This window comes from Nerophis ophidion, linkage group LG22 (genome assembly GCF_033978795.1).
Source record: "Nerophis ophidion isolate RoL-2023_Sa linkage group LG22, RoL_Noph_v1.0, whole genome shotgun sequence".
Taxonomy (NCBI): domain Eukaryota; kingdom Metazoa; phylum Chordata; class Actinopteri; order Syngnathiformes; family Syngnathidae; genus Nerophis; species Nerophis ophidion.
This window is the reverse complement of record NC_084632.1, coordinates 24,216,294-24,244,100: the sequence shown is the minus strand read 5'-3', so window position 1 is coordinate 24,244,100 and position 27,807 is coordinate 24,216,294. Positions and strand designations below refer to the sequence as shown.

Here is a 27,807-nt window from a genome sequence, read left to right as displayed (position 1 = left end):
TCCCAACGATAGTCACAAACACTAGGTGTGGTGAATTTATCCTCTGCATTTTTTACCCATGCCCACGTTCACCCCTTTGGAGGTGAGAGGAGCAGTGAGCAGCAGCGGTGGCTGCGCTCGGGAATCATTTTAGTGATTTAACCCCCAATTCCAACCCTTGATGCTGAGTGCCATGCAGGTAGGCAATGGGTCTCATTTTTATGGTCTTTGGTATGACACGGCCGGGGTTTGAACTCACGACCTTCCAGTCTCAAGGGCGGACACTCTAACCACAAAGCCGCTCAGCAGGTCAAAAGTCAGGTTATGGATTGCTTTGTGCAAAATTTTAGCTGTTGGCAAATTCCCTATCTTGGAATTTTATTACTTTCAATTCTATGAATAAAGGGTGGGCAGCACGCTGAAACAGGGGTTAGTGCATGTTTCTAACAATACGAAGGTCCTGAGTAGTCCTGAGTATTCCTGGGTTCAATCCCGGGCTCGGGATCTTTCTGTGTGGAGTTTGCATGTTCTCCCCGTGAATGCGTGGGTTCCCTCCGGGTACTCCGGCTTCCTCCCACTTCCAAAGACATGCACCTGGGGATAGGTTGATTGGCAACACTAAATTGGCCCTAGTGTGTGAATGTGAGTGTGAATGTTGTCTGTCTATCTGTGTTGGCCCTGTGATGAGGTGGCGATTTGTCCAGTGTGTACCCCAACTTTCGCCCGAATGCAACTGAGATAGGCTCCAGCACCACCCGCGACCCCAAACGGGACTGGCTGTAGAAAATGGATAGATGGATGAATAAAAGGGTTTGATCGTTCTCAATATCCAAAATTATGTATTATTTTAACTGATCGGTTTTGTATATAGGGATGCATATCGTTCGGATTTTATCGATACTGATACCAATATCTATATTCTTTATCCATACCAGTATTCATCGGTATTATTATCAGTACTATATGTAATTGGTGTAAATAAATTAAAAGTTGACTCCGATTGGCTGTTCCGCCTTGTCTTTTTTAATGTTTTGCAGCGCCACCTGTGACAGTGTACAAGTGTCACAATTACGACGGTCAGTCGGATTAAAAAAGGACCAATAGCCGTAACATTAGTCCTGAATTTTAACAGTTCTCTTGGACCAACCCAATTAGGAACCGGCAGCAAAAAAAAAAAACGTACACGGGATACATCCCGAGTTGTGACTCTGGGAAATTACATTTGATGTCTTTGATAGGGGTGTGACCTTTTTATTAGTCATCGCAAACTTAATCTGTTGGGTAATTCAGTCATTATGAAGATCTGAAAAGCAACTGTAAACGGGCAGTGTCATTGTTTTGTTCTTGTGTTATTTCATTGTTTTTCCTCCCACGTGTTATCTTCCCCTTTATAATTATTAACAAAGCTATTTGCTTTGTGGAATAACTTCCTTTTGAAATGGAGTGTAGGCCAGGTTCATGCATCCCCTTTCATGTAAGGCAAATGCGACTGACAGTTAAAGTGCACCCGCTGCCAAGGCGTGACAACTCAGAGGTGTTTTACCTAAAATGTGGAGTTTCCACCTTTCCCTAACCTATACTTTCATTGCAATTACTCAGTCTGTGTTTGTCGGCCAGGCTTCAAAGCAGAAGAGCACATGAGCCATTAGCTGCCTTTGATAAAAGTGTTCGCGTTTGTCTAATTAAAGTATGAATGTCAGACTAATTGGGTTAAGTTCAGATTGTGGATGTGTAATGCACTTCCAACGGCAGACAGCGAGACTTAATCATTTTGATTTATACTTGTAGGCACACAAAAGGCTGTTATACAACAGAGGCTCTGCCTGTGATTAAAGACATAAGAACAATTGACTGTTCAAAGAAGGCTTAACAGAAAAAGTTTAGAGTGGAATACAGACATCTATCCATCCATTTCTACCGGTTGTCCCTTATGCAGCTGGAGCCTATCCCAGCTGAATACGGGCGCAAGACGGGGGTTCACCCTGGACAAGTCGCAGGGCCAACACAGATAGACAGACAACATTCACACGTCCATTGCATCCGGTCTTCCCTAGTTTGGGTGGTTCACCCACATCTGCGGTCCTCTCCTAGGTTTCTCATAGTCATTCACATTGACGTCCCACTGGGTTGTGAGTTTTTCCTTGCCCTTTTGTGGGCTCTGAACCGAGGATGTCGTTGTTGCTTGTGCAGCCCTTTGAAACACTTTTTATTTAGGGCTATATAAATAAACATTGATTCATTCATTCATTCATTCATTCATTCACTAGGGACGATTTAGTGTTGCAGACTTGCATTTCAAAACTGATTTTGATATATATGTACCAGTAAGAGCAGCGCCCAACTCAAACACATTCACACAATTTCAAAGCTTCAGCATTAGATACGTGTACATTAAGGGTTGACAACACTCAAAAAACAAACAAGCGACACATTAAACCTGAATTTAATTAGTAGTTTCACAGTACAGTACATATTCCGTACAATTGCACCAAATCTCTCCCCCCCCTGTGCGTCGGTTGAGTTAGGCAGGGTTGGGGGGCGGGGTTTGGTGCAAGCGGGGGTGTATAATGTAGCCCGGAAGAGTTAGGGATGCATTGGATTCTGGGTATTTGTTCTGTTGTGTTTATGTTGTGTTACAATGTGGATGTTCTTCCGAAATGTGTTTGTCATTCTTGTTGGTGTGGGTTCACAGTGTGGCGCATATTAGTAAGAGTGTTAAAGTTGTTTATATCACAACTCTCAGTGTAACCTGTATAGCTGTTGACCAACTATGTCTTGCAGTCACTTTCGTTTATCAACAGAGGCTGCATACTACATGTGACCAGCTGGCACGCAGATAGCAGTGTGTAAAAGCGGGCGCGACGACGGGTTTTAGAGGGTTGCAAAGGCATTTCCATCAGGGCACACCCTCAATATTATCGACTAGGTGAAAAACGGAGAATGTTGGCCCCGGGTGATTGCTGGGAGAAGCATTAAACTCCGGAAATCTCTCGGGATAATCGGGGGTGTCGGCAATTATGCAGCTGAGCCACATTAGAGTCATCGAAGAGCCGCATGCGGCTCCGGAGCCGCGGGTTGCAGACCCCTGGCCTTGATCATACTTGCCAACCCTCCCGAATTTTCCGGGAGACTCCCTAATTTCAGTGCCTCTCCCGAAAATCTCCCGGGACAACCATTCTTCTGAATTCCTCTCGATTTCCAGCCGGACCTGAGTGAGGACATTTTTCTTCCATACAAACAGCGTGCCAGCCCAGTCACGTTATAACATTTACGGCTTTTATAGCTCCGTGCGCAACTGCACACACAACAAAAAGGAGACTATTATATATGTCTCTGTTATCCATAGGTTTATCTATAAGCCATAAAGTAGGCAGGCGCGTAGCTAATTCTCAGCGTGTGTTTATTCCAGCCGGCATGTTAATACACTGACATACAACATCTGGATTCCCATCATGCATTGCTTCAAAACTACGGCAAGTAGCATTGTCCAAACAAGATAGTGACAATAGTGACAATTCAACCCTAAACTCACTTCTTTCCTGCAAATAAAATTTCACAGATGCTGCCCATACCTATGCTCCTTCAAAGGCTGCGCTACTGGCTGCAAAGCATTGCACTTTCAAATACAACAATGAGTAGAGAGGAATGTTATGCATGTGTATATGTGTAAATAAATGAAGACTGAAATTCAAGTACATATATGCAGTACCGTATTTTTCGGACTATAAGTCGCAGTTTTTTTTTTCACAGTTTGGCCAGGGGTGAGACTTATACTCAGGAGCAACTTATGTGTGAAATTATTAACACATTACCCTAAAACATCAAATAATATTATTTAGCTCATTCACGTAAGAGACTAGACGTATAAGATTTAATCGGATTCAGCAATTAGGAGTGACAGATTGTTTGGTAAACGTATAGCATGTTCTACATGTTATAGTTATTTGAATGACTCTTACCAAAAGATGTTACGTTAACATACCAGGCACCTTCTCAGTTGGTTATTTATGTGTCATACAACGTACACTTATTCAGCCTGTTGTTCACTTTTCTTTATTTATTTCAAATTGCCTTTGAAATGTCTATTCTTGGTGTTGGGTTTTATCAAATAAATTTCCCCCCCAAAATGCGACTTATACTCCAGTGCGACTTATATATGTTTTTCCCCTTCTTTATTATGCATTTTCGGCAGGTGCGACTTATACTCCGGAGCGACTTATACTCTGAAGAATACGGTGTGTATGTGTGTATATATATATATATATATATATATATATATATATATATATATAAATAAAAGAAACACTTGAATTTCAGTGAATTTTAGCTCTTAATATAGTCCTCCCCCCTTAACCCCCCCCCCCCCCCCCCCCCCACCCCGGCGTGTCCCGCCCACTTCAACCCTGCCCACCTCAAAGCCCCCCCTAGCTAGCAAGGAGGCTAAAAACCGTAGGTCTGAACAGTTTATAGTATATCATGTTTGACTTTTAACCATACTTCCTCTTTATAATTGCAGACTTCTAGTGAAGGAAGACACTCAGTCCGAATCTCAGGCCTGAGCTGTATTGACTTCCGCGCTGGGTTTTCCCGAAAGCCCACCCTGGATTTCAAAAAGACTATCAGTCGCCCAGTTAAAGGTTGGTAAAGTCACTCGAGGATAAGCATGTCTTTGTTTGTCTGTCATCTACTCTTTTCATCATTGAATTATTGTACCAAAATTGTAATATTATTCCTTTGCAGATGTTCCCGCCCACATCTTGCTGAACACCACTGGGCTTTCTCCTCCTGCGCGTCCTGACAGGCTGGAGCTCTTGGCAATCACAGGCAGAGTTATTAAAACGCTGCCAATCCGCTACTACCCTGAACGCCAACCATACGGCCTCTGGAATATCACTGATTTTATTCCACCGAACGATGCTTTCTTCTTGCGGGTGACAGGATATGACCAGAATGGCTTTGTTTTCCAGAGGGTCTCCAGTGTGTCCTTCTCAAGTATTATACCAGGTCAGTGATGCAGACGGTACAATTCATGTTACCTTAACTTACTGGTGATGTATTTATTTTCTGTCAGATGCCCCCAAGGTGCTGATGCCAGCCACAACTCATGGTTATTATCTCCAGAAAGGGACTGTTCGATGTCAAGTGGATAGCCTGATTCCATTCACGTTGCGCTTCAGCCGAGATGGAAGACGACTTGGAGTGGATCAGCTATTCGGGTTAGCAATGTGCTGTAAAGAGCCCCTTATAAGATATTGTTTGTAATAGGGTTGTACAATATACCGCTATTAGTATAGTACCGCAATATTAATGAATCAAATTCGGTACTATACCGCCTCTGAAAAGGGCCGGTCCCCCTCCCCCGTCATTGTCAGGGCGTGTCTTTGCTAGTTTACGAGCAGACGAGCATGTTTGGCAGCGCACAATCACAGAGTACTTACAAGCAGACACAGTGTGTAGACACAAAAGGGAGAACGGCCGCATTTTGGCTTAAAAACTAACGATAAAGGTGAAGTTATAACACTGAAACGCCCACCGGAAGAAGTGCTTTAAGACATGGCTAGCTACCTAGCGGCTAAAGTCCAGCCTCTACCGGCAATGTTTTAGCTACTTCTACATCACTAATACTTGCCTCCATTGTAACAAATAAAGTCAGTTTCTTACTTGGTATGACTCGGCCAGGGTTTGAACTCTAGACCTTTCAGTCTCAGGGCGGACACTATAACCACAAGACCATTGAGTAGGTCATAAATGTTTCATACACTGTCACGCTTCAAATAAAAACAAACCAATCATTTATGTTAATGGGCCAGTCAATAGATTTGATTTGTTCTTAAAATAGCAGATATGCAAGTGGAACAGTATTGACAGTCAAAGTTGCGTCAGATTTGACAGATGATATCAGATGTGTAAATAGGACAGTATTGACAGTCAAAGTTGCATCAGATGTGAGAGATGACATCAGATGTGTTAGTAGGACAGTCAGACTTCCATCCATCCATCCATCATCTTCCGCTTATCCGAGATCGGGTCGCGGGGGCAACAGCCTAAGCAGGGAAACCCAGACTTCCCTCTCCCCAGCCACTTCGTCTAGCTCTTCCCGGGGGATCCCGAGGCGTTCCCAAGCCAGCCGGGAGACATAGTCTTCCCAACGTGTCCTGGGTCTTCCCCGTGGCCTCCTACCGGTTGGACGTGCCCTAAACACCTCCCTAGGGAGGCGTTCGCGTGGCATCCTGACCAGATGCCCGAACCACCTCATTTGGCTCCTCTCGATGAGAAGGAGCAGCAGCTTTACTTTGAGTCCCTCCCGGATGGCAGAGCTTCTCACCCTATCTCTAAGGGAGAGCCCCGCCACACGGCGGAGGAAACTCCTTTCGGCCGCTTGTACCCGTGATCTTATCCTTTCGGTCATGACCCAAAGCTCATGACCATAGGTGAGGATGGGAACGTAGATCGACCGGTAAATTGAGAGCTTTGCCTTCCGGCTCAGGTCCTTCTTCACCACAACGGATCGGTACAACGTCCGCATTACTGAAGACGCCGCACCGATCCGCCTGTCGATCTCACGATCCACTCTTCCCTCACTCGTGAACAAGACTCCTAGGTATTTGAACTCCTCCACTTGGGGCAGGGTCTCCTCCCCAACCCGGAGATGGCATTCCACCCTTTTCCGGGCGAGAACCATGGACTCGGACTTGGAGGTGCTGATTCTCATTCCGGTCGCTTCACACTCAGCTGCGAACCGATCCAGCGAGAGCTGAAGATCCCGGTCAGATGAAGCCATCAGGACCACATCATCTGCAAAAAGCAGAGACCTAATCCTGCGGTTACCAAACCGGAACCCCTCAACGCCTTGACTGCGCTTAGAAATTCTGTCCATAAAAGTTATGAACAGAATCGGTGACAAAGGACAGCCTTGGCGGAGTCCAACCCTCACTGGAAATGTGTCAGACTTGCTGAATAATAAAAGTTCATAGAAGATTCCATAGGAAAATTAAGGAAAACAATAAATAAAAATGTAAATGGGCTCACGTCGCAAACATGTTTTATAAGGAATACCTAAAATATAAAAATATTACAACTTTTCTTTTTAAAGATTTTGAAGAATCACAACCCAGCATATTGCAAATTGTGTTGATTTTAATTGGGGTTATTTTTGACCCCACTAGTAGAAGAGTGATGGTATTGGTAGGTTGTGCATCCAAGGGTTAAGTGAGCAGAATAAGGTGTACAATCCATTTTGCGTCACTACTTTCTTTATGCAAAATATATGCTGGTTATCAAAACGGCTACAATACTGGGCGGAGAAAATGCTAATATTTTATATAACACACGCAATGTGATTTATCAACATTCATCACCAATTTGGGAGCACTATTTTGCGTTTTATACAGTTTTTTTTAAAAAGGACGCACAAACTGACAGTTCCATACACTGCTTTGAGAGAGGAGTGCTTGTGCTATAAAGACATACAATAGACAGAGAATCCACCATCCATTGTGTACATTTTAACGTTTTTCGACGGTCAGAAATAAAAAAAAAAATTAGACATATCATCTATTTAGCAACATCCTTTTTTACAATCCTAATTTTAATAAGGCGTCCTGCATCACTTTTCAATTGCACACACAGTCTTAGTAGATTGCATGCAATACGCATATTCTGTTTAGTGCAAGGTATTTGGATTTTAGTAAATCAGGTCCTTCGTGTATTGCGCATTGAGTATCATTGTGTACATTAAGATTTGAGTACCCATTTTTCAGTTTTCCTGGTGAAATTACATAGTTTTCAAAGGGATGATGGGCTTGAGGAGCATAGGGAATGTTTATAACTGTGCGGTTAACTATAACGGGAGGAATACTATGTTCAAAAGATGGTTTTTGAAACAACGTCAGATTGAGCATCAGTAAGTTCACATATTTGTTCGCAAAGACAAATACCGATACATCACCAACTACTGGCTTGACACGCAATTACAGTATCAATGCAGGTCCGTGTAAACATTTACGGTGTACATTAGTGAGTATATTAAAGTTTTCTACCTTTTACATTTGATTGCAGGGAGTCTGACAGAGCAACATGGGAGATAGAAGAGGTGACTTTAAAGGATGAAGGCTATTACGAGTGTATTGCTGTTAACAGTGCTGGGACAGGACGAGCTCGCACCTTCTTGGATGTATCAGGTAACATATATTTCAATAATGAATTGGAATTTTCCAACAACATAGTTGGGTATTTTCTAGGTTATATAGCTCGATGCAGACAAGTCCAACAACTGGAACATCCTCGTGCTGCCATATTTTGTTGAAAGATTCATACCTTGCAGGGTTCTAATCTCCATGTTTGATTTACCTTGTGTGGAAATAGTTTGAACAGATTTTTTTTAACAGATGTATGGTTACAGAACATCAAGGATTATAAAGATGGTACTGTATTTAAGATAGTACTAAATTATATCTCTGCCTTGAGATAATGTGTTTTTAATATTTTGTTTTCCGGTGCAAATTGCATAAACATCTCACTTTTTGACATAAAGTGAGACCACTACTTCTTCTTGGACATACTCTACAGTAAAACAAGTAAACTTTAAAACCATATGGGTCATTGTCGTCCCATTAAATAAAACAAAACACATTTATCACTATCCAGAAACCCTCTGTGGAGCATTTATTTTTAAGTATTTATATTTACCATCACTGACGATCAGAAATGAAACCATTTCCAGCACGTCCCTTTGTCCAAACGTTGCCGTCCATATTTCCTGCTTCATGAAATTCCCCGAAGCTCATCTTCAAGGAGGCCAAGGAAAACGGAAGAGAAAAAATACTGTCAAACATGAGTAAAAAATCAGGCAAAGACTTGTATTCTGTGTTCACTTTCCAAAGATGCAAGTTTACTTAAGTGATTCCACACTCGCCTCCATTGAAAAGAATGTTGGATTTCAACAATCTTAGACTCTGCACTTTACATTGATCTTAGGCCAGTAATAGTCAAAACAGGAAGTACAGTAAAGCACCTATAATCACATACACACAATATTCATTCAGATGCCAAATAGATATCCACCTAATCCAGAAGAGCTGTGCTCAAATCCCCATCAATCACACAATGTTAGGGCCAGAGCTTCCATTTTTCTCATTCTGCAGCCTTCTCTTCCCTTTTCCACAGTCGAAATTGGCTTGGAAAAAATAATTACTAGCATTCTTTGCCTCATGGGATGGTAATATTTATCATACAATTATGGTAACTGAAATGATTTTCGGCAGACAGAGATGGGAGTTGATCCTAAAGTACAGTATTTCAACTTTGCCTTGACACCCCTTAAACTCCACTCTGAGGACTAAAACACCTGATTCACTCAAGGTTAAATACTAATTAAAGTCACCCATGGGCCCTGCATATTGGTGCTGAAAATGATCAAAAATTGTTTTTTGATCATGTGTTTTGAGCAGGTCGCCTCACATCTTTAGCTTGTAAAGGTTTGACATAGTTCTACATGACTGTATAGATCGGGGGTCTCAGACACGCGGCCCGCAAGACTATATTTTGCGGCCCCCACCTTAATATGAAAGTTTAATGTTAGTGCGTCCCGCGATTTTTATATGAATGGCGCTTGACAGCGTTGTGTTATTTGGATCCAAAATGGGTCTTTCAACGTTCTGGGTTTCCTACCCCTGCGTTAGTGGAAAAGCGGCAAATGAGTGAAAGCGACAGAGACGTTGCCATGGAGACGAGGGTTCTCTTACGTGCCTGGCTGCAGGCACACCGCGACACCTGTCCGTCAGTAATAACAGTCCCCGATAACCTGGACCAATTCAAACCGTTAGTTTTTTTATTGTTTAATTTGCATTGCCTGGTATAAATCTTATCTCTATACCATTGTCAAAAAAGGGCAATCAACAACACTGCTCCCACTGAAAGAGAATGTAAGTGTTAACCCTGTAATACCCATTTTTGTGTTTCTTTGAGGTTCTGATATGATATGTACAACCCATGTTTGGGAAGTCTACTCTTAGTTCCAACAGCTATTTTATGCTTTGAAATGCATCATGTGTTTGCCCCGGGCTGTCTGTCAAATTTCCAAAAGCCAATGTGGCCCTGGAGCCAAAAAGTTTGCACACCCCTTCTCTATACAGAAGTATTTGTACTAAAACCCAAATTGTTAATTAATATTATATACGCTGATTCTGCAGAGCCGCCTCCTGCCATCACAGTTCAAGGAAATGTCACAGCTTCTCCGGGCACACGTGCTATCCTCACCTGCCACGTTGCCAGCACAGTTAGCTTCAACCTCACGTGGCTGAGAGAGGGCCTCGATGCCCGTCTGGACCCACAGCTACACGTCCTGACCAACCTCTCGCTTCAGGTGTCTGTTGTCACGCCAGATCGCGTAGGCTGGTACGAGTGTATCGCAGTAAATGAAGGAGGGATGACAGCAGAGCGAGTCTATCTCACTGTGCAAGGTAAGAAGTGTATGCCTGTGGATGTTCTACTTTTTCCAGGACATTGTGTTCTTAGGGTATTCATTGTGTGATCAGATCTAGACAGAGCAGGCTCAGACTAAATGTGAGCAATCTAAGTTTGTGAACATGAACCAATGTAGCCTGCTCAAATGAGAGGCAAAATGTCTTCTAAGACTAAGTGAACAGTCCAGTTGCGACCGATTAAAGATTCTGAGAGTTGAAGTGCTTGAAGTTGCCATTTGCAGAACTCGGTCAGAATTTATATCGAGAATCCAGGGCCATGGACAGAACAAAAGAAACAACTAATTGTTCAGTTTAACATTCTTTCCTGAAATAACATAGTTACACAACCACAATTAATTCCAACTAACTACTGTACATTACTTTTTCTAGAGTTTAATGCTTTATGACTTTCTTCCCTTTTTTATAGCACCTATTTTCCTTTATTATTTTCTGGGCTTTTTTGGTGTGTGTCCCTCACCTTTGTCGCTCCCTGTCTCAAACAGCTGTCAGCAAGCCCTGGGGGTCTCATAATTACCCCCCGGTCTTTGCCATCCTAGTCATTAGCCTCGCTTTGAAGAGAGTCAGGTCTGATGACCAACAACACTTTGACAGAACATAGTGGAAGTGATAGTAAGTTCACATCGAAGCTGACGAAATGTGCAGTATGATGTCCTGAACCATTTTCTTTGAAGTGTGCGTGCATTATAGCATGTCTCCATGAACCAGGACAAGCTACAGCTTTTGCCATAGAAACAATCTTAAGTCAAATCACCTTTCTCAACTCTTCTAGAAACGCAACTAAACTAAATGTATTTAGATTGTTCAGCAAATTAGAGTTACTTGAGTCATGTCGACATACTCACATTAACAGCCCTAGACACATATGTTTTATTCTTTAACAGTCCTCTTTAAACATGTCCTCAATTGGCACCCTGTAGGCTGAAACCCCTGCTATGACCCTAGATAGCTGTAAAGAGAAAGCTGTACAGAAAATGGATATATTGTTATTGGCAGTAAAAAACGCATAAAACATGCAATGGCTCAACCTTTATTTAGGTTGCACATGAAAATAATTTAAGATGGTGATGAGGAAAATGATGAGAAAAGTTGGGAAACAGACATGAGAGGAAGCCCACAAGTGGAAGCATGAAGGTGTTTTAAAGACACAACTGTGCTGAGTCAGGTCAAAAGAATGTGTCTTTCCTCTCAGCGTCTTTTCCCCCCCAGAGGGCAGGGTGACCTTGCAAGTCGAAGGAAAGGAGAGCCTTTCTGAGGTGTAAACATTAGGAAAAAAGTGATGTTTTGCATCGATTTTCAGGGTGCAGACATGGTGATTGTTGCAATCAATTAAGTTTTAATTGAAGAGGAGCTTGCATGTAGCGGCACCACTCATAAAAAAACAAAGTACCAAACAAACAATAGAAAAGTGACAAAGCACTGGTAGGTCAACGTAGAACACACCATGGATGATGTACGACAAAAATGCAAAAAATCAACACGACAAAACAACAACATTGAAACATACAGTAAATCAAAGCACAAAAAATATGGATCAGTTGACAAGCACCAGCTGAACTTAAATCGACTTTTTGTGGCTAATCACCAACAATTGTACTCCCTGAGCACTCATAAGTAAAGGTGGTCAAAAAAGCAACACAAATATACAAACCATTGTGAAACTGAGAAAAACCCAAACCAAAAGTCAGATAAAAGCGATACATGAAAAATTCCTAATCTAGTGCTATGTAAATAGTACAAGTCCGTCTGATCTTTGATGCATACAATAATTTGGATTTTGAACATTTCTGTTATGGTTGCTGAAAGGGAGTTGGCGGCTCAGACACCAGGGGGCAGTATGTTGACTGATTTATTGTATATACAGTTAATAGTTAAAACTATAGGATGGAGTGTGTGACCAAAATCCAAGAGAGAGTGGTGTTACACTCTGTGTAGTTAGCTGAAGTGTGTGTTACCAAGTGTTGTTGAGAGCGAAGGAACAAGGCAGTCTGTGGGGCAGGCAGATGATCCAGGGCAGGAGAGAAGTGACAAGGTCCGTATCCAGGCGAGGGTCGAAGATCGAGGAAGGCAGTCCAAATCCACAGGGAAAACAGTGGGAGATCACACAGGGGGAGACTCGGTAAGGCACTGCAGGTGAACAAACAAGGACGTTAGACACAAAGGGAAAACGCAGAGAGAAACAGAGAGAGAGAGACAGAGAGCATAAGGCTTGTCTTCTTACGGTACGCAAAGGTATAATTAAGTTCCCGCCAGGATCCTTGGGTCCACTGGTCCTTCAAGCAGCTCGCCCTCATCAGTACCAGGTCTGCAGATTGCAGATCATCTGCAGGCTTGTCGCTGAGCATGCTGTCAGCGGAGGTAACGCGGGTTCGGGTCCGCGCCGTGACAGTACCCCCAACACCCCACTCTTATGGACAGATTCCAGATGTCCTAAGGCAGAAAAAACAACAACAAAATAAAAAAACAAGGGAAGGCGGAGGGGAGAACTGGTGGTGGGTCGCCGGCCCAAGTTTCCCAGAAGCCGAGGAAACGCGGGTTCGAGTCCGCGCTGTGACAATTTCCATTGAGAGTAGTTTCCTAAGCTACACTTTCTTTGTTCAGTCACTGAATCTGGCAGTTAAAATGTAATGCACCCTCAACCATTGTTTTCCACAGTTACACAGCTAATCAAATAATGTGAACTTTCAAACGTGCTGAAAGTATTACATGCTGCCCTTGCAAGACTGTTTATGTTCAAGCATCTGAGTGACAGTCGTGAGTGACAGCCATAAAACACAGTTTGTCCTATTCGGACCAAATTGCAGTTTTTATTCAACTAAAGGGGCTCTTTGCAACTTTTACGCGGGCGTCGATGTAACCCGCCTGGTTCAATCCTTGCTTTTAGTCTGCATCCAGAATGAGAGACGAACGTGCGGGTTGTTACACTCACCCTCAAAACCTCACTTTACCGTAAATCATTGGCCTCATTGAATTTTTTATTTTTTTTTCGGACCAGAGGTGCCTAGAGTCAAAGTAGAACCTCGAAACCAGACGTTTACAACAGGAGAAGAAGTGAAGATAAGGTGCTCAGCCAGTGGCTACCCACCACCCCGCTTGGTCTGGACACACAATGACATGTTTATCACAACATCAAACAGGTAGATTCACTTTTCAAGTTTGACATCTTATTGAATCTTTTCGGTGTTCAAAGTTGAAAAAGATTACATTTTTTCAGACACAGAATGACACCTGATGGCACTTTAACAATAAAAAACATTGTGAAGATGGATGGAGGCATTTATGGCTGCTTGGCCAGCAATCAAGCTGGAACTCACTCAATGGTTTCCATCATTACTTACATCGGTAACTGATGAACACGGACAATAAATTATGCAAATAAAACATATTCATTTTTATGACTGAATAATATACTTCTTCTTTAGAATCTCCTGTGGTGAAAGTGGCTGCTGATGATCTTCTCATTGGCATTGGAGAAACCACCGTCATGGCCTGTTCTGCATCTGGAATCCCTCATCCTGAGATTTGGTGGTACAAAGGTAACAAGAAAGAATCAGAGGAAGGAGTGCCTCTCTGATAAGTATGCAGCTGAATAATCTTTCTATTCGAATTTCCAGGGGATGTCCAATTCCATACAACACAATCAGTGGACGTAGATGCACTGGCAGGTACTTTAACCATCAAAAATACCCAGGAAGTTGATGCTGGAGACTACACTTGTGTGGCTGTCAACATTGCCGGCACCTCGTCAGGAAAAGTTATGCTTGATGTTGGAGGTACGTGTTGTCAGAGCAACAGGTAAAGATAAAAACAATTAAGATCAATGGAAAAACACAGTGCTGTGCAAATAATCTACTTTATCATTCATATTTCCAGGACACTGAATGTTTTCCCTGTAATATCAGTTGTACGGGGTGCCGAATGTAAACATTCAGTCACACTTTTCTAGCAGATATGTTTCTCCCATTTAGCTAACTTTTCTCCCATTTAGTTCATTTTCATCACATTTAAATTAAAATAAATATTGACTCTAAACATTATATCTAAATGTTAAACTTAAATCAAAATACTAAATCTAAACATTAAACCTAAATTTAAATGTAAATCTAAATGCTAAATCTAAACTTTAATCTTAAATATACATTTACAATTTAAATCGAAAAGTCAAACCTAAATATAAATCTAAATCAAAATCTTAAATCCGAATGTTAAATCTAGACCTAAATGCTCAGTGTAAATCTAAATGAGAGTGCTAAATGTTAAATCTACACCTAAATGTTGGCTGATTCCAACATTATTCCAAACAATTTGATAGTATATCCAGCTGGCCTCATAAATGACCAACCATGGCAAGCTCTGGAATACCGAGTAAAATCACCTGTGAGGCACCCTAACACCTGATTCAAGTATGGAAGGAATGTTGACATGAGTTGCATTTAAATGGCACAATGGAGATGTACTCACTAGCAAACAAATATTGTATACTCTTCTCAGGCAAAGGGAATGATGTTTGAAAAACACCAACATTAAAACAGCTGTTTTGGCTCATTATGGCTCTGCATAATGATATAAAAGCCTATTTTGTCCAGGCAGTGAATGAGACATTCTACAAGATCATCGGCACAACATGCCTGTTGGTATTTTGATTAGTGATGAAGAAAGAGCACAGTTTTGGTGTTCAACTGACACCAGTGTCAGTGCATGATCCATGACTGACAGCTTGGCTACGTATAGCTCACATTACAGCAAATACCCCACCTTCATTCACTTCCATCACTGCAGCTGCACCAAAGTTCACTCAAGAACCCTTGGACACGGCGGTGGACATCGGCTTCAACGTGACACTACCATGCCAAGCTCAAGGCCATCCAGAGCCACAGGTCACCTGGAGGAGACAAGACGGTGTGCCCCTTTTCCACACCCATCACAAGCACAGCACCATCACTCAGAGCAGAGGAGGTCTTCATATCACCAGTAGGTGTATTACTTCCACACTGTATGTGGACTACATACATGAATGATTTGGCTTAATTCACTTATACCTTTCCTTTTAGACCTGTGGGTGGAGGATGAGGCAGAATATGTCTGTGAGGCTTTCAACCATTTTGGCAAGATCCAGACCCAAGCCAGCATCACTGTGACAGGACTAGGTGGGTGCAAGATTTACGCATAAATTCCCAAGGAAATTTTGATGGGCCTCCTACCTGTGTTGGGAACTTTCCGGTCCAGCATTGCTCTAGTACTAATTTGCTGCTTTTGGACAGTTGTTTTAAGACAAAAGCAAGTTTGTATGCTAATCTTGGCATAAAAATATTGTAATGCTAGTGTAAACCAGCTGGTTCGGCCCACCGCCTCTATCCCATTCCGCACGGGGACGCGAACCCTGGTCGTGCGCCTGGGAGGCGAGTGTGCTGACCACTAAGCTAAAAGCCTGGGCTAGCTAACTCGGCTGCCAGCACTCTCTTGAAGTTGTCAGGGAGCAGAGTATACAAACATGCACATGGCACAGCCACACTGGCCAGCCCCTGATACACTAGCATGCTAATAAAGAAGTAGTAAGAATACTCACATGATTCCACCAGGAAAGAAAATCAATGATTTTTAGGTTTAAATAGACTGACCATACGTCCTCTTTTCCCCGGACATTTCCTCTTTTGCGGGACTGTCCGGAGTGTCCGGGGGGATTTCTTTATTGCCTCAAATGTCCCGCGTTTTGTGTCAGGGTTGCGTGTATTTCCAATGTACGTACAGGGTTAAGATGGGTTGAAAAAACCCAAATTGTGAAGGTCTAATCACGCAACAACAGCGGTGAGGGAGGTAGCGAGAGAGCGAAGTAGTGGATTGATGGTCTGAAGGGATACTTAGTAAACAGGCATACAGGTCCCACTTAGGGTGGCCGTATAAACAACTTTAGCATTGTTACAAATATGCGCCACACTGTGAACCCCCACCAAACAGAATGACAAACACATTTTGGGAGAACATTCGCACCATAACACAACATAAACACAACAGAGCAAATACCCAGAATCCCTTGCAGCACTAACTCTTCCGGGATGCTACACTATACACCCCCACTACCTCCCACCCCCCCACCTCAACCCCGATTACGCCACACCAAATATTTCACTTTGAAAAATATTTTTGGTGGAAGATTTTGCATATTTTGTGTGTTTGCCAGAAAAAAAACATAGTTTTGTTTGACCAAAAAGGGCAGAAAACAAAAAAACAACATTAAAAAAAACTAAAACATTTAAAATGAGGAATACATCTTGAAGTTGATGGAGACTCCAGAGATTTAAGCGTTAAATATAAAATGTATGTATGCCCTGGCACAACATTATCATTTCATGACCGAAGCAAAACGCTTTCTTCACTTTTATACTGAAATAAATACACCTACAACTTATTAAAAAAAAACGTAAAAAAAACTAGCAGCAGCGGTAAAGTTTAGATCCATGAAAGAAAGAAGAAAGTCAATGAATGTTTATAACTGAATAAATTTACATATGCATCCAAATTTGTCTTCTTTTTATCTTATTTATTTTAATGACTTAAGGAACGTTTACGACAACCTTTTTCTAAAACACAAATAGAATGTGACAATGCACATGTTTATCATTTGTTTTCAAAATGCTTAAAAAAAAAGTGGGACCCCAAAAATTTACTGTGGGACCCCATTTTTATGACTTGATGGGGTCCATGGGACCCCATTTTGAAAATTCCTAGCCAACACTGCTGTCAACAGAGGAGAAAAAATGCATTATTTAAATAAATATATTATTTATAAAGCAAGTTCAAGTATCATTGGCAAATTTTCACCTAGTCCCGACCTTGCCGTGCTGCCCGCCTTGGCACGCATATATGTGTCTTCTTTGGGATTTCACAATATGGTCAGCCTAGGTTTAAACATATACATTAGCTAAAATGCCAGCATAAAACATTGGCAGGCTAACTTTAGCATGATAACCTAGGAAAAGTTACAATATCCTCCCACCTCCAAAACATGCACCTGGAGATAAGTTGATTGGCAACACTAAATTGGCCCTAGTGAGTGAATGTGAGTGTGAATGTTTTCTGTCTATCTGTTTTGGCCCTGTGATGTGGCGGCGACTTGTCCAGGGTGTACCCCGCCTTCCGCCTGATTGTAGCTGCGATAGGTTCCAGCGACCCTCCGCGACCCCAAAAGGGACGAGCGGTACGAAATGGATGGATGGAAGTTACAATACTCGCAAGAGGGCGTCAAGTATCAAAAGCTGTGACGTTTACGTTTAAAGTTACATTCAAATTGAGCTAAAATGCTAACATGAAACATTAACATGATAACATTCGAAAAGTTAGCATACTTGCAGAAGGGCGCCAGGTATCAAAAGCTATGACATTTATATTTAAACATACAAAATTTGCTAAAATGCTAGCATAAAGCATTAGCAGGCTAACATGTGAAGAGTTAGTGTATTTACACGATGGCCCCCACTATCAAAACCTATGATATTTAGGTTTAAAAGATTTAAAATGAGCTAAAATGCGAGTATAGAATGTTAGTATGCTAATATTGGCATATTACCTACTCAATGGCCTAGTGGTTAGAGTGTCCGCTCTGAGATCGGTAGGTTGTGATTTCAAACCCCTTTCAAACCAAAGACTGTAAAATGGGACCCATTACCTCCCTGCTTGGCACTCAGCATTAAGGGTTGGACTTGGGGGTTAAATCACCAAAACGTATTCCTGGGTGTGGCCACCGCTGTTGTTCACTGCTCCCCTCACCTCTCAGGGGGTGATCAAGGGTGATGGGTCAAATGCAAAGATTATATTCACCACACCTAGTGTGTGTGTAACAATCATTGGTACTTTAACTTTTTTAACTTTGTATGTACAGTAAATTTAACTTTGTATGTACAGTAAATTTGTTTTAATCTATTGAAGTTAATTAAGAGGGCAATGTGCGAGTAAACAACCGGTATGTAAATTTGCCGCACATCTGCGCATGCAGATTTTATATATATATATATATATATATATATATATATATATATATATATATATACCTGCGATGAGGTGGCGACTTGTCCAGGGTGTACCCCGCCTTCCGCCCGATTGTAGCTAAGATAGGCGCCAGCACCCCCCGCGACCCCGAAAGGGAATAAGCGGTAGAAAATGGATGGATGGATGGATATATATATATATATATATATATATATATATATATATATATATATATATATATATATATATATATATATATAAAAGGGCTTCACAGTGGCAGAGGGGTTAGTGCCTCTGCCTCACAATACGAAGGTCCTGCAGTCCTGGGTTCAATCCCAGGCTCGGGATCTTTCTGTGTGGAGTTTGCATGTCCTCCCCGTGAATGCATGGGTTCCCTCCGGGTACTCCGGCTTTCTCCCACCTCCAAAAACATGCACCTGGGGATAGGTTGATTGGCAACACTAAATTGGCCCTAGTGTGTGAATGTTGTCTGTCTATCTGTGTTGGCCCTGCGATGAGGTGTCGACTTGTCCAGGGTGTACCCCACCTTCCGCCCGATTGTAGCTGAGATAGGCGCCAGCGCGACCCCAAACGGGAATAAGCGGTAGAAAAATGGATGGATGGATGGATGCCCTTAATCCATGGCCACCCAGGACATAAGGCAGCCCATCCCACCCACGAGGGCCATTCAGACATGAGACTATAACTACAACACTAAAACAGTCATTGATCCCCGGGGCGACTACCAACCAGAGCAGCCCCAAAAACAACCCCCTCCAAAAGGTTCAGAGATCGTCTCACAACAAAGAGCACTCTTTGTGTACAGCTTTGAGGCCCGACACGTGCATGTTCATTAGTGCTTGAACACATGTACCTTCTTAACAACTGTTTCCGTTTTACTGTGCTTCTGCTGCTAAAACACCTTAAAACCCTAATATGTAGGTCAGAGGTCAAAAAGTCGATGACATACCTGTATATTACATATTTTACTGCCTCACTGGCCCAGTTTACTCCTGACAACTCCGTGCAGAAGTAGGGTAGGTTTTTTCCAGACAATAATGGAAAGACGGAGTGGTCGATTGAAGGGAATCAGTGGCCGAAGTGTGCGTGCGTTTGTGTGTGAGTGTTGGAATTAAGGGAATCACTGGCCGAAGTGTGCGTGCGCTTGTGTGTGTGTGTTGGAATTGCCAGGGTAATCATCACATTTTCCCAACCAACGCCCTTTTGTAAATCGCAGCTTCCGCAAATTACATCATTGTTGTTCGCATAAACTCAGCCAAACCAAAAATCTGATCTCCAAATGGATAGTGTGTTTGCATTTATGTAATTGTGTGTGTTTGAGTGCATGTGCTGGTGTGTGTTCATGCTATCACATGTTGAAATAGTACATATGTTTATAGTATTGCTTTGTATTTTGTATATGCTGCAAACAATTACTTTTTCACCTGTAAACCCACACACTATATATATACAATATATATATATGTATATATATACACACACACATATATATATATATATATATATATATATATATATATATATATATATATATATATATATATATATATATATATATATATATATATAATATATGTACTGTATATGTATGTGCTGCTCCAAAAAAAATAAATAAAGGGAACGCCCAATCACACTTCTGTGAAATAAGACTGTCCACTTTGGAAGCGATTGACAATCAAATTTTTCAAGGCATCCATCCATCCATTTTGCTTGTCCCTTTAGGGGTCCCGGGGGGTGCTGGTGCCTATCTCAGCTGCATTCGGGCAGAAGGCGGTGTACACCCTGGACAAGTCGCCATCTCATCACAGTTACATACATATATATATATATATATATATATATATACACATATATACACATTAGGTCAGGAAAAAACACAAGAGGCTATATCTTGATATAGCCTCTTGTGTTTTTTCCTGTATATTCGGCTCTACCCCGGTATTGAGCATTGTATAATGGATAAACCTCAGAAATGTCGACTATATGTATATGTATATGTATATCCATCCATCCATTTTCTACCGCTTATTCCCTTTGGAGTCGCAGGGGGCGCTGGTGCCTATCTCAGCTGCCTTCAGGCTGAAGGTGGTGTACACCCTGGACAAGACGCCTCCTCATCGCAGTTATATGTATATATATATATATATTATATATATATATTTATATATATATATATATATATATATATATATATATATATATATATATATATATATATATATATATATATATAATACACATATATATATATGGTGTCACGGGGGGCGCTGCAGCCTATCTCAGCTACAATCGGGCGGAAGGCGGAGTACACCCTGGACAAGTCGGCCACCACAGATAGACAGACAACATTCACACTCACATTCACACACTAGGGCCCATTTAGTGTTGCCAATCAACCTATCCCCAGGTGCATGTCTTCGGAAGTGGGAGGAAGCCGGAGTACCCCGAGAGAACCCACGCAGTCACGGGGAGGACATGCAAACTCCACTCAGGACTACTCAGCACCTTCGTATTGTGAGGCATACGCACTAACCCCTCCCCCGCCGTGCTGCCCATGTGTACAGTATATATATATATATATATATATATATATATATATATATATATATATATATATATATATATATATATATATATATATATATATATATGGTTTGATGCAAAAAACGTTTATATTTTGAAAAAAAAACAACAACTGAGTAAATATAATCTGATTTTATAAATATATAATTTATAAATCAAATTTTGTCTGCAGTGTCGCCTATCATAGCAATGAGTCCAGCTGTGATCAATGTGATAGAGGACCAGCAGGTGACGTTACCCTGTGTGCTGTTGGCTGGAAATCCACTGCCTGAGAGACAATGGCTGCACAACTATGGTCTTGTAAGCACACAACAATTTATACATTAAAAGAAGTGTTAGCGTTATGTGCATGTGCTTCAATATGATTTTAATGCAGGCTTATACATCTTTTTCTTTTTCAGTTAACCTCAGATGAATATGTGACTGTGAGGAGAGATGGGAGTCTGCACATTGAGAGAGTTAAGCTGGATGACGCTGGTGACTACACCTGCTTGGCTGAGAACGTCGTTGGAGCTGCAAACCACACTACACTCGTCAACGTCTATGGTACTCATACTTGTGTAAAAGAAATAGAGATGGGTACCAAATTCGGTACTTTCATAGGTGCCAACCGAAGTTTGTCGGTACTACCGTGTACCATTTACGTAAAATCAAACAGTGCCATATTTTGATATTATTGTTGCATTTGACTTCACATCTGGTGGAAAACTCAATGCCGGTTAAAGCACTTGGCCTGTAAACAAGCAGTCAAGTACTCAGAATGTGTTTAAAAGTACAGTAATGCTAAAAAGTTAAATACAATGTGCCAGCTTTGGTCATCAAAACTACAACTAAGATTCACACTTCTATCAAACAGCTAGTTTGTACAATACTTACAGTGGCACATTCAACAAAATGGCAAAGACAATTTCCTGACTAAGGCAACACACTATTTTCTATACGCTAATACAGTGGCAGGCCGTGCGTTTCCCACTTAGACTTTCAGTCATGTCCGACTTCAATGATTACCTCTCAAGTTACCATAATTTATGCCCCCACATGACCGTTGCTGAAGAAATACTATACAGGAACACATTGCCGCACTAGGCATTGAATCACAACCAACAGTGCACAAAACGGGTTATTTTCTGGCACATTTAAAAATCAATAAACCTGCATCAGCAATTAAAACATCTTATGTGGTACTTTCAAAATTAAAATTGCAAAAAAACATGAAAAAATAAAGAAATTAAATATTTGAACTCACAATTTGAGAACCAATTCGACGCTGTATAGCCCCTCGTAGTCGGTTGATTCGAGTGGAATAGGCGAGCATTTCCCCATTTCATCACCAACATTGTCTGACAAGATGTAGTTTCTCTTTAAATGTCCTTCTTGAAAATGGCCTTGCAAATGTACTGTATATTTGCCACATAATCAACGTTTTGTTTACCTTCTTTGTTGGTCAACACTTCCCGCTTCCTGCTAAATTGCAATTTGTGATTGGATACTTACTCTGGAATGACAAGTGAGTATCCAATCACAGTCTTGTTAACATCGGGCTACCTAGAGAGGCTACTGTCAACAACTTGTGATCTGATTGGCTTTCTTAACTGTCTATCAACTATGTGTGTTCTCAAATATATCCACTAACGGTTGCGATGAGTATCCAATCACATGGCGCGTAAATGTCACGTTCAACGTGAGGCCATCTAAAAGGCCTTACTGACAACAACTGGTGATCTGATTGGCTATTGCAACTGTCCATCAACTGTTTATGTCTGTTCACTTACAGTGCACGGATGCCTGAATTTTTGATTCTGAAGGCCCCGGGCAGATGTCGTACAGCATGGCAACATAAGCTAGCTGAATTCTGATTGGATATAAACTCTAAATTAGAAACAACAGCACCGGAAAGCGCATAATATGACATGAAGAGCACCTGGTGATAGGTTGATTGGCAACACTAAATGGTCCTGAGTGTGTGAAAGTGAGTGTGAATGTTGTCTGTCTACCCCAGCTTCCGCCCGAATGTAGCTGAGATAGGCTCCAGCGAACCCCCGCGACCCCGAAAGGGACAAGCGGTAGAAATTGGATAGATGGATGGATGGATGGGAGGATATGAATACTTTTAGGTATTTAGGGAAAGTAAATTCAAAATTACTTTTATCTTTAATTACGATCATGATTTCTGGTTATGTTAGGCGAGCTGAGAAGGCCTTGCTGGCCCTGAAGGCACACCACTGTGCTGATGCCATCTAATGTTTTGGAATTGCAACTGCATGCAAAGTCTATATTAAATAATACAATACAATACAGTACAGTACTTGCAATGAGACACAAACCTAAAAACAAGGGATAAGAACTGGAAAGCAGAGATCAGTGTTAAATATTAAATGTAATAATACACGACACATTTTAACACACAAAAGTACAGAAAATTGGTACCGTTGAGTATGGGTATCAATTTCCAGGTGCCAAGAGTCGGTATGGTATCAATTTAAATGTAAACGATGCCCATCCCTAGAAATAGAGCCTAGATACCTTCTATAAAATATAGCACATAAGGGTCTGCCCTGATATCGGAAGGTCGTGAGTTCAACCCCGGCCGAGTCATACTAAAGACTCTAAAAATGTGACCCATTACCTCCCAGCTTGGCACTCAGCATCAAGGGTTGGAATTGGTGATTAAATCACCAAAATTATTCTCGGGCGTGGCCACCTCTGCTGCTCACTGTTCCTCTCACCTCCAGGGGGTGAGGGTGATGGGTCAAATGCAGAGGATAATCTCACCACACCTAGTGTGTGTGTGAGACAATCGTTGGCTCTTTAACTTTATTATAATAGGTCACTGTGGAAGTTGCCTTCAAGTGGGTCGTCCTGACCACCAAGCATCTCCAGTCGAGCCTGTTTCATGGTTCCAAAGACAGTTTTTATTCGCATGCAACCATGCAGGGATTGCTTTCCACCAATATATACTTGGACTTTTCAGTCTCTCTGTACGTGTCTTTTTCTGGTTCCACTCCAACAGCGTCTCTCTTCCCGGTTTGCTGCTTATACACAGCGACAGGTGATTGGATAACAAGGCCCAGGTGGACCATCTACGCACCGGTCGCTGACTTCGAAGCCGGTCCTGGCACACCCCGCCTCACTGCAGGCCTGCAGGCCACGCCCCCCTCCACAGTCACACATTCACATTGTGATAAAAGCTAACAAATGATTTTATTTTGACTGTAAATATCTGGCATTGACTTGTTTAATTGCAACTGCTACGAAAGTAAGGTCTTTGCCCACAAATTTGTTTCAGCAAAACTTTTCAAGGCCAATTTTTGCAAGAGAAAAAATACAGTAATTTAAGGATGAATGATAATTCCACATCAATGACAGTATATTATTTTCAATTCATTCATCCATATTTACTTTGTGTTATTATTAATGTATACATATGTCCTTTCGAGTGGCCTGAGTAAACTTGCAGAAAGCACTAACAAATGTCTAACATAATTAATCCTCTACAAAGTGTACTATGCAGTACTTTTTCATTGCTCAGCTACAAAGCCCATAGTTGTGTAATTAATAAAATCCACAACGCAATCAGGAGTAGTTCCAGATTTTTGCTTGCTGGCACTGACACCGTAATAATGTCGGTAATTGCATCACTGCTTTGACAACCCCAGCTGTTTGCTTTGTGTTTTGGAGATAGACTCTTTTTTTCCTTCTTTTTGAGGCTTCATAACTTTATGATAATGATTACTTGAGAGTCTGCAGAATTGCATTCCATTTCTGTAGAAAAATAAAACAGGTTGTGCTTAATGGGAGTGTAGCAAGGTGTAGATAAATGAAATATGTATTTTCTTTACCAATATCATCGAATGGATAATTCCATAAAGGTTAAGATACTGTAAGTGGTTCCCAAACATAACAATGACTTCCCTTCTGTTTTGCTTTCAGTGATTCCGACCTTTCAGCACGGCCCTCAAGTGTTCAGCACTATTGAAGAGACGCCCATATCTCTGCCCTGCCGTGCCAGTGGGGTACCTACACCCGAGATCACCTGGTCTAAGGTCTGTATTGGATTACCATCTATCATTTTGTGTTTTTCTACACCGCTTTATTAGGCCAGAGTCACAGGGATTGTTTATGTTAAAGGAGGCCCGTGTTGTGGCCTCAAAAAAAAATTATCCAAATGCAGATCAGTAAAAAAATCTCTATTTAATAACCAAAAATCTCTGGAGAAAATAAATCAGTAGTAACGAAAGATCAGCCCTAGGAAAACCGGGTCAGAAGTCTGTCCTCCACCTGAGGAAATACAAAAAACAGGAATTACAAAGGGTTCAGGGCAAAAGTCAGAGTAAGTGAGCTCGGGCTGGATTCTACCGCAGGCAACGGACAAACTGGCACTGGCTGAGTGGGGATCCAGGGTTTAAGTCTGGTGGTTGATTAGCAACGGGTGGGCTTGGATGACTGGCAGCACACCTGCTACTAACGACGGGGTAGGAGACTTACAGACACAAGAGGAAAAAAAGCAGGAGAACTGCCCTCATGACAGCCAGGTATCTTAGCTGGGGGATAGAACCTTAAGTCGTGGTTTGACAGCCTACTGTGCTGGCTCGCACTGATCAACTCTCATTAGTTGGTATGTGTGGTCGCAGGATCGAACCCGGGGCGGTTTGCAGGACTGGTCTATATGGTATTATCACTATGAAACTTATAACAACTGAGACGGGGTACACCCTGGTCTCTTTGTGTCACTGTGATTGACAGACAACAAACGAGTGAGACAGAAAACCATTCACACTAACATGCTTTGTGAAGGCATGTATGATTCCGAAGGCAACAAACTCTAATACAAGTCTAAAAAAGCAATTGGAGAACAAGCAAGCTACACATAAAAGCCCAGGCCAATAGTAAGACTAATGTTGAATGCTCTACATTCTTAGAGAGGACAGAAGGTCTCACATATGAATTGTTTTATGAGTCAGTCAGGAAACCTCAGATTACTTCCAACCAGTATTAGGACATGACTATTGCTACTGTACAGCTAGTTGTGTATTTTATCAACATTAATCCACACGTATTAATGCAACTGATTCATACTACTGAAGGCACACCTCTAAATAATTAAAGGGGATCTGCACTTAATTTGTTTTTTTTTGCACATCAATCACAATCACTATGTAAGACAAGAACATATATGTTTGTTTTTTTTAAGCATTCTAATTTGTAATATTCAGCTTGTACTACACAGTTAACAAAGCAGCTAATGGGGTTAATCTATCCTGTCCATGAAGCTCTTTAAAAAAACTTCCAAAAAACACCAACAATACTTCATTTACATGTCCTGACCTGCATATTAACCAAGTATTAGCGATATTGGTATTGTCCTGGGAGCAGATATAGAAATGGGATTTATGGCTCTGTTAAGGTAGCCAGATTTTTGGGAGCGGTTTCTTCGAAAGAGCCATTCAAAAAACTGGATAATTATTATAGTTTTTATAGTTCTTTTTACAAAGGAAACAATCAATGGTTGCTGTTATAAAATAAAATGTAGTTCAGACTAATTAAAATTTAAATTTTACACTATTAGTGGGAATTATTGTTTTCTGAAATGTTGGCTATAATGTTGTTGTTATTGTGTTTTATTGTAAACATTCTATATAAGGTGTCGTATCCCCATTCTTTGACAGTGACCTCAAAAGGTTGTAGTTCAATATCATTTTGACAATGCAGAAAAAAACACACTCAAATAAGTAAGAATGAAATGTACTTATGGATATTAAAGGTATAAACAGACCTGGAATAAAAATAGTGCTTTACAAATCAAAATAAATCCCAGAAAAGTGAATCAAAATAAAATAAATAAATAAATACAAATACAGAGGGATACATTTCATATATATATATATGAAACCAATCATCAGGAGATAGAAAATCTCCTGATGATTGAGGGAAACAGTTCTGTAGAGATGAAGTAGTCTTGTGATTTTTCCCACACCTACATATATATATATATATATATATATACATACATACAGTGGGGCAAAAAAGTACTTAGTCAGCCACCGATTGTGCAAGTTATCCCACTTAAAATGATGACAGAGGTCTGTAATTTTCATCATAGGTACATTTCAACTGTGAGAGACAGAATGTGAAAAAAACAGGAATTTACATTGCAGGAATTTTAAATAATTTATTTTTAAATTATGGTGGAAAATAGGTATTTGGTCAACCATTCAAAGCTCTCACTAATGGAAGGAGGTTTTGGCTCAAAATCTCACGATACATGGCCCCATTCATTCTTTCCTTAACACGGATCAATCGTCCTGTCCCCTTAGCAGAAAAACAGCCCCAAAGCTTGATGTTTCCACCCCCATGCTTCACAGTAGGTGTGGTGTTCGTGGGATGCAACTCAGTATTCTTCTTCCTACAAACACGACGAGTTGAGTTTCTACCTAAAAGTAATATTTTGGTTTCATCTGAGAACATTATATTCTCCCAATCCTCTGCTGTATCATCCATGTATCCATTTTGGTATAAACTCAACTCGTCGTGTTTGGAGGAAGTACTGAATTGTAAAAGTATTGCTGTGAAAGTCAACTTCTGTCCCACAATCCAGCACATGGCAAAAAAGCAACTACACATGATGCACTGTTTGCATGTTCTTCCCATTCTTGTGTGGGTACCTCAATTTTCCCCCACAGTCTAAAACATGCATGCTGGGTTATTTGGAGACTCCAACTTGTACATAGTAGTCTGAACGATTGCTTGTCTATACAGTGGG

At 41.2% G+C, this 27,807-nt stretch overlaps 1 protein-coding gene across 1 annotated transcript in view; it reads left to right on the top strand.

Annotated features, from left to right (window-relative positions):
- Window positions 1-27,807, top strand: part of hmcn1 (hemicentin 1) — a 245,247-nt gene that overhangs the window by 86,937 nt on the left and 130,503 nt on the right. The window contains exons 7-20 of the mRNA XM_061883572.1: window positions 4,496-4,616; window positions 4,720-4,983; window positions 5,051-5,195; window positions 8,038-8,159; window positions 10,170-10,439; window positions 13,456-13,597; window positions 13,675-13,802; window positions 13,883-13,996; window positions 14,075-14,233; window positions 15,240-15,431; window positions 15,512-15,607; window positions 21,220-21,347; window positions 21,449-21,593; window positions 24,978-25,090. Coding sequence (XP_061739556.1) covers window positions 4,496-4,616; window positions 4,720-4,983; window positions 5,051-5,195; window positions 8,038-8,159; window positions 10,170-10,439; window positions 13,456-13,597; window positions 13,675-13,802; window positions 13,883-13,996; window positions 14,075-14,233; window positions 15,240-15,431; window positions 15,512-15,607; window positions 21,220-21,347; window positions 21,449-21,593; window positions 24,978-25,090 — 2,139 coding nt within the window. The remainder of the gene's footprint in view (window positions 1-4,495; window positions 4,617-4,719; window positions 4,984-5,050; window positions 5,196-8,037; window positions 8,160-10,169; window positions 10,440-13,455; window positions 13,598-13,674; window positions 13,803-13,882; window positions 13,997-14,074; window positions 14,234-15,239; window positions 15,432-15,511; window positions 15,608-21,219; window positions 21,348-21,448; window positions 21,594-24,977; window positions 25,091-27,807) is intronic.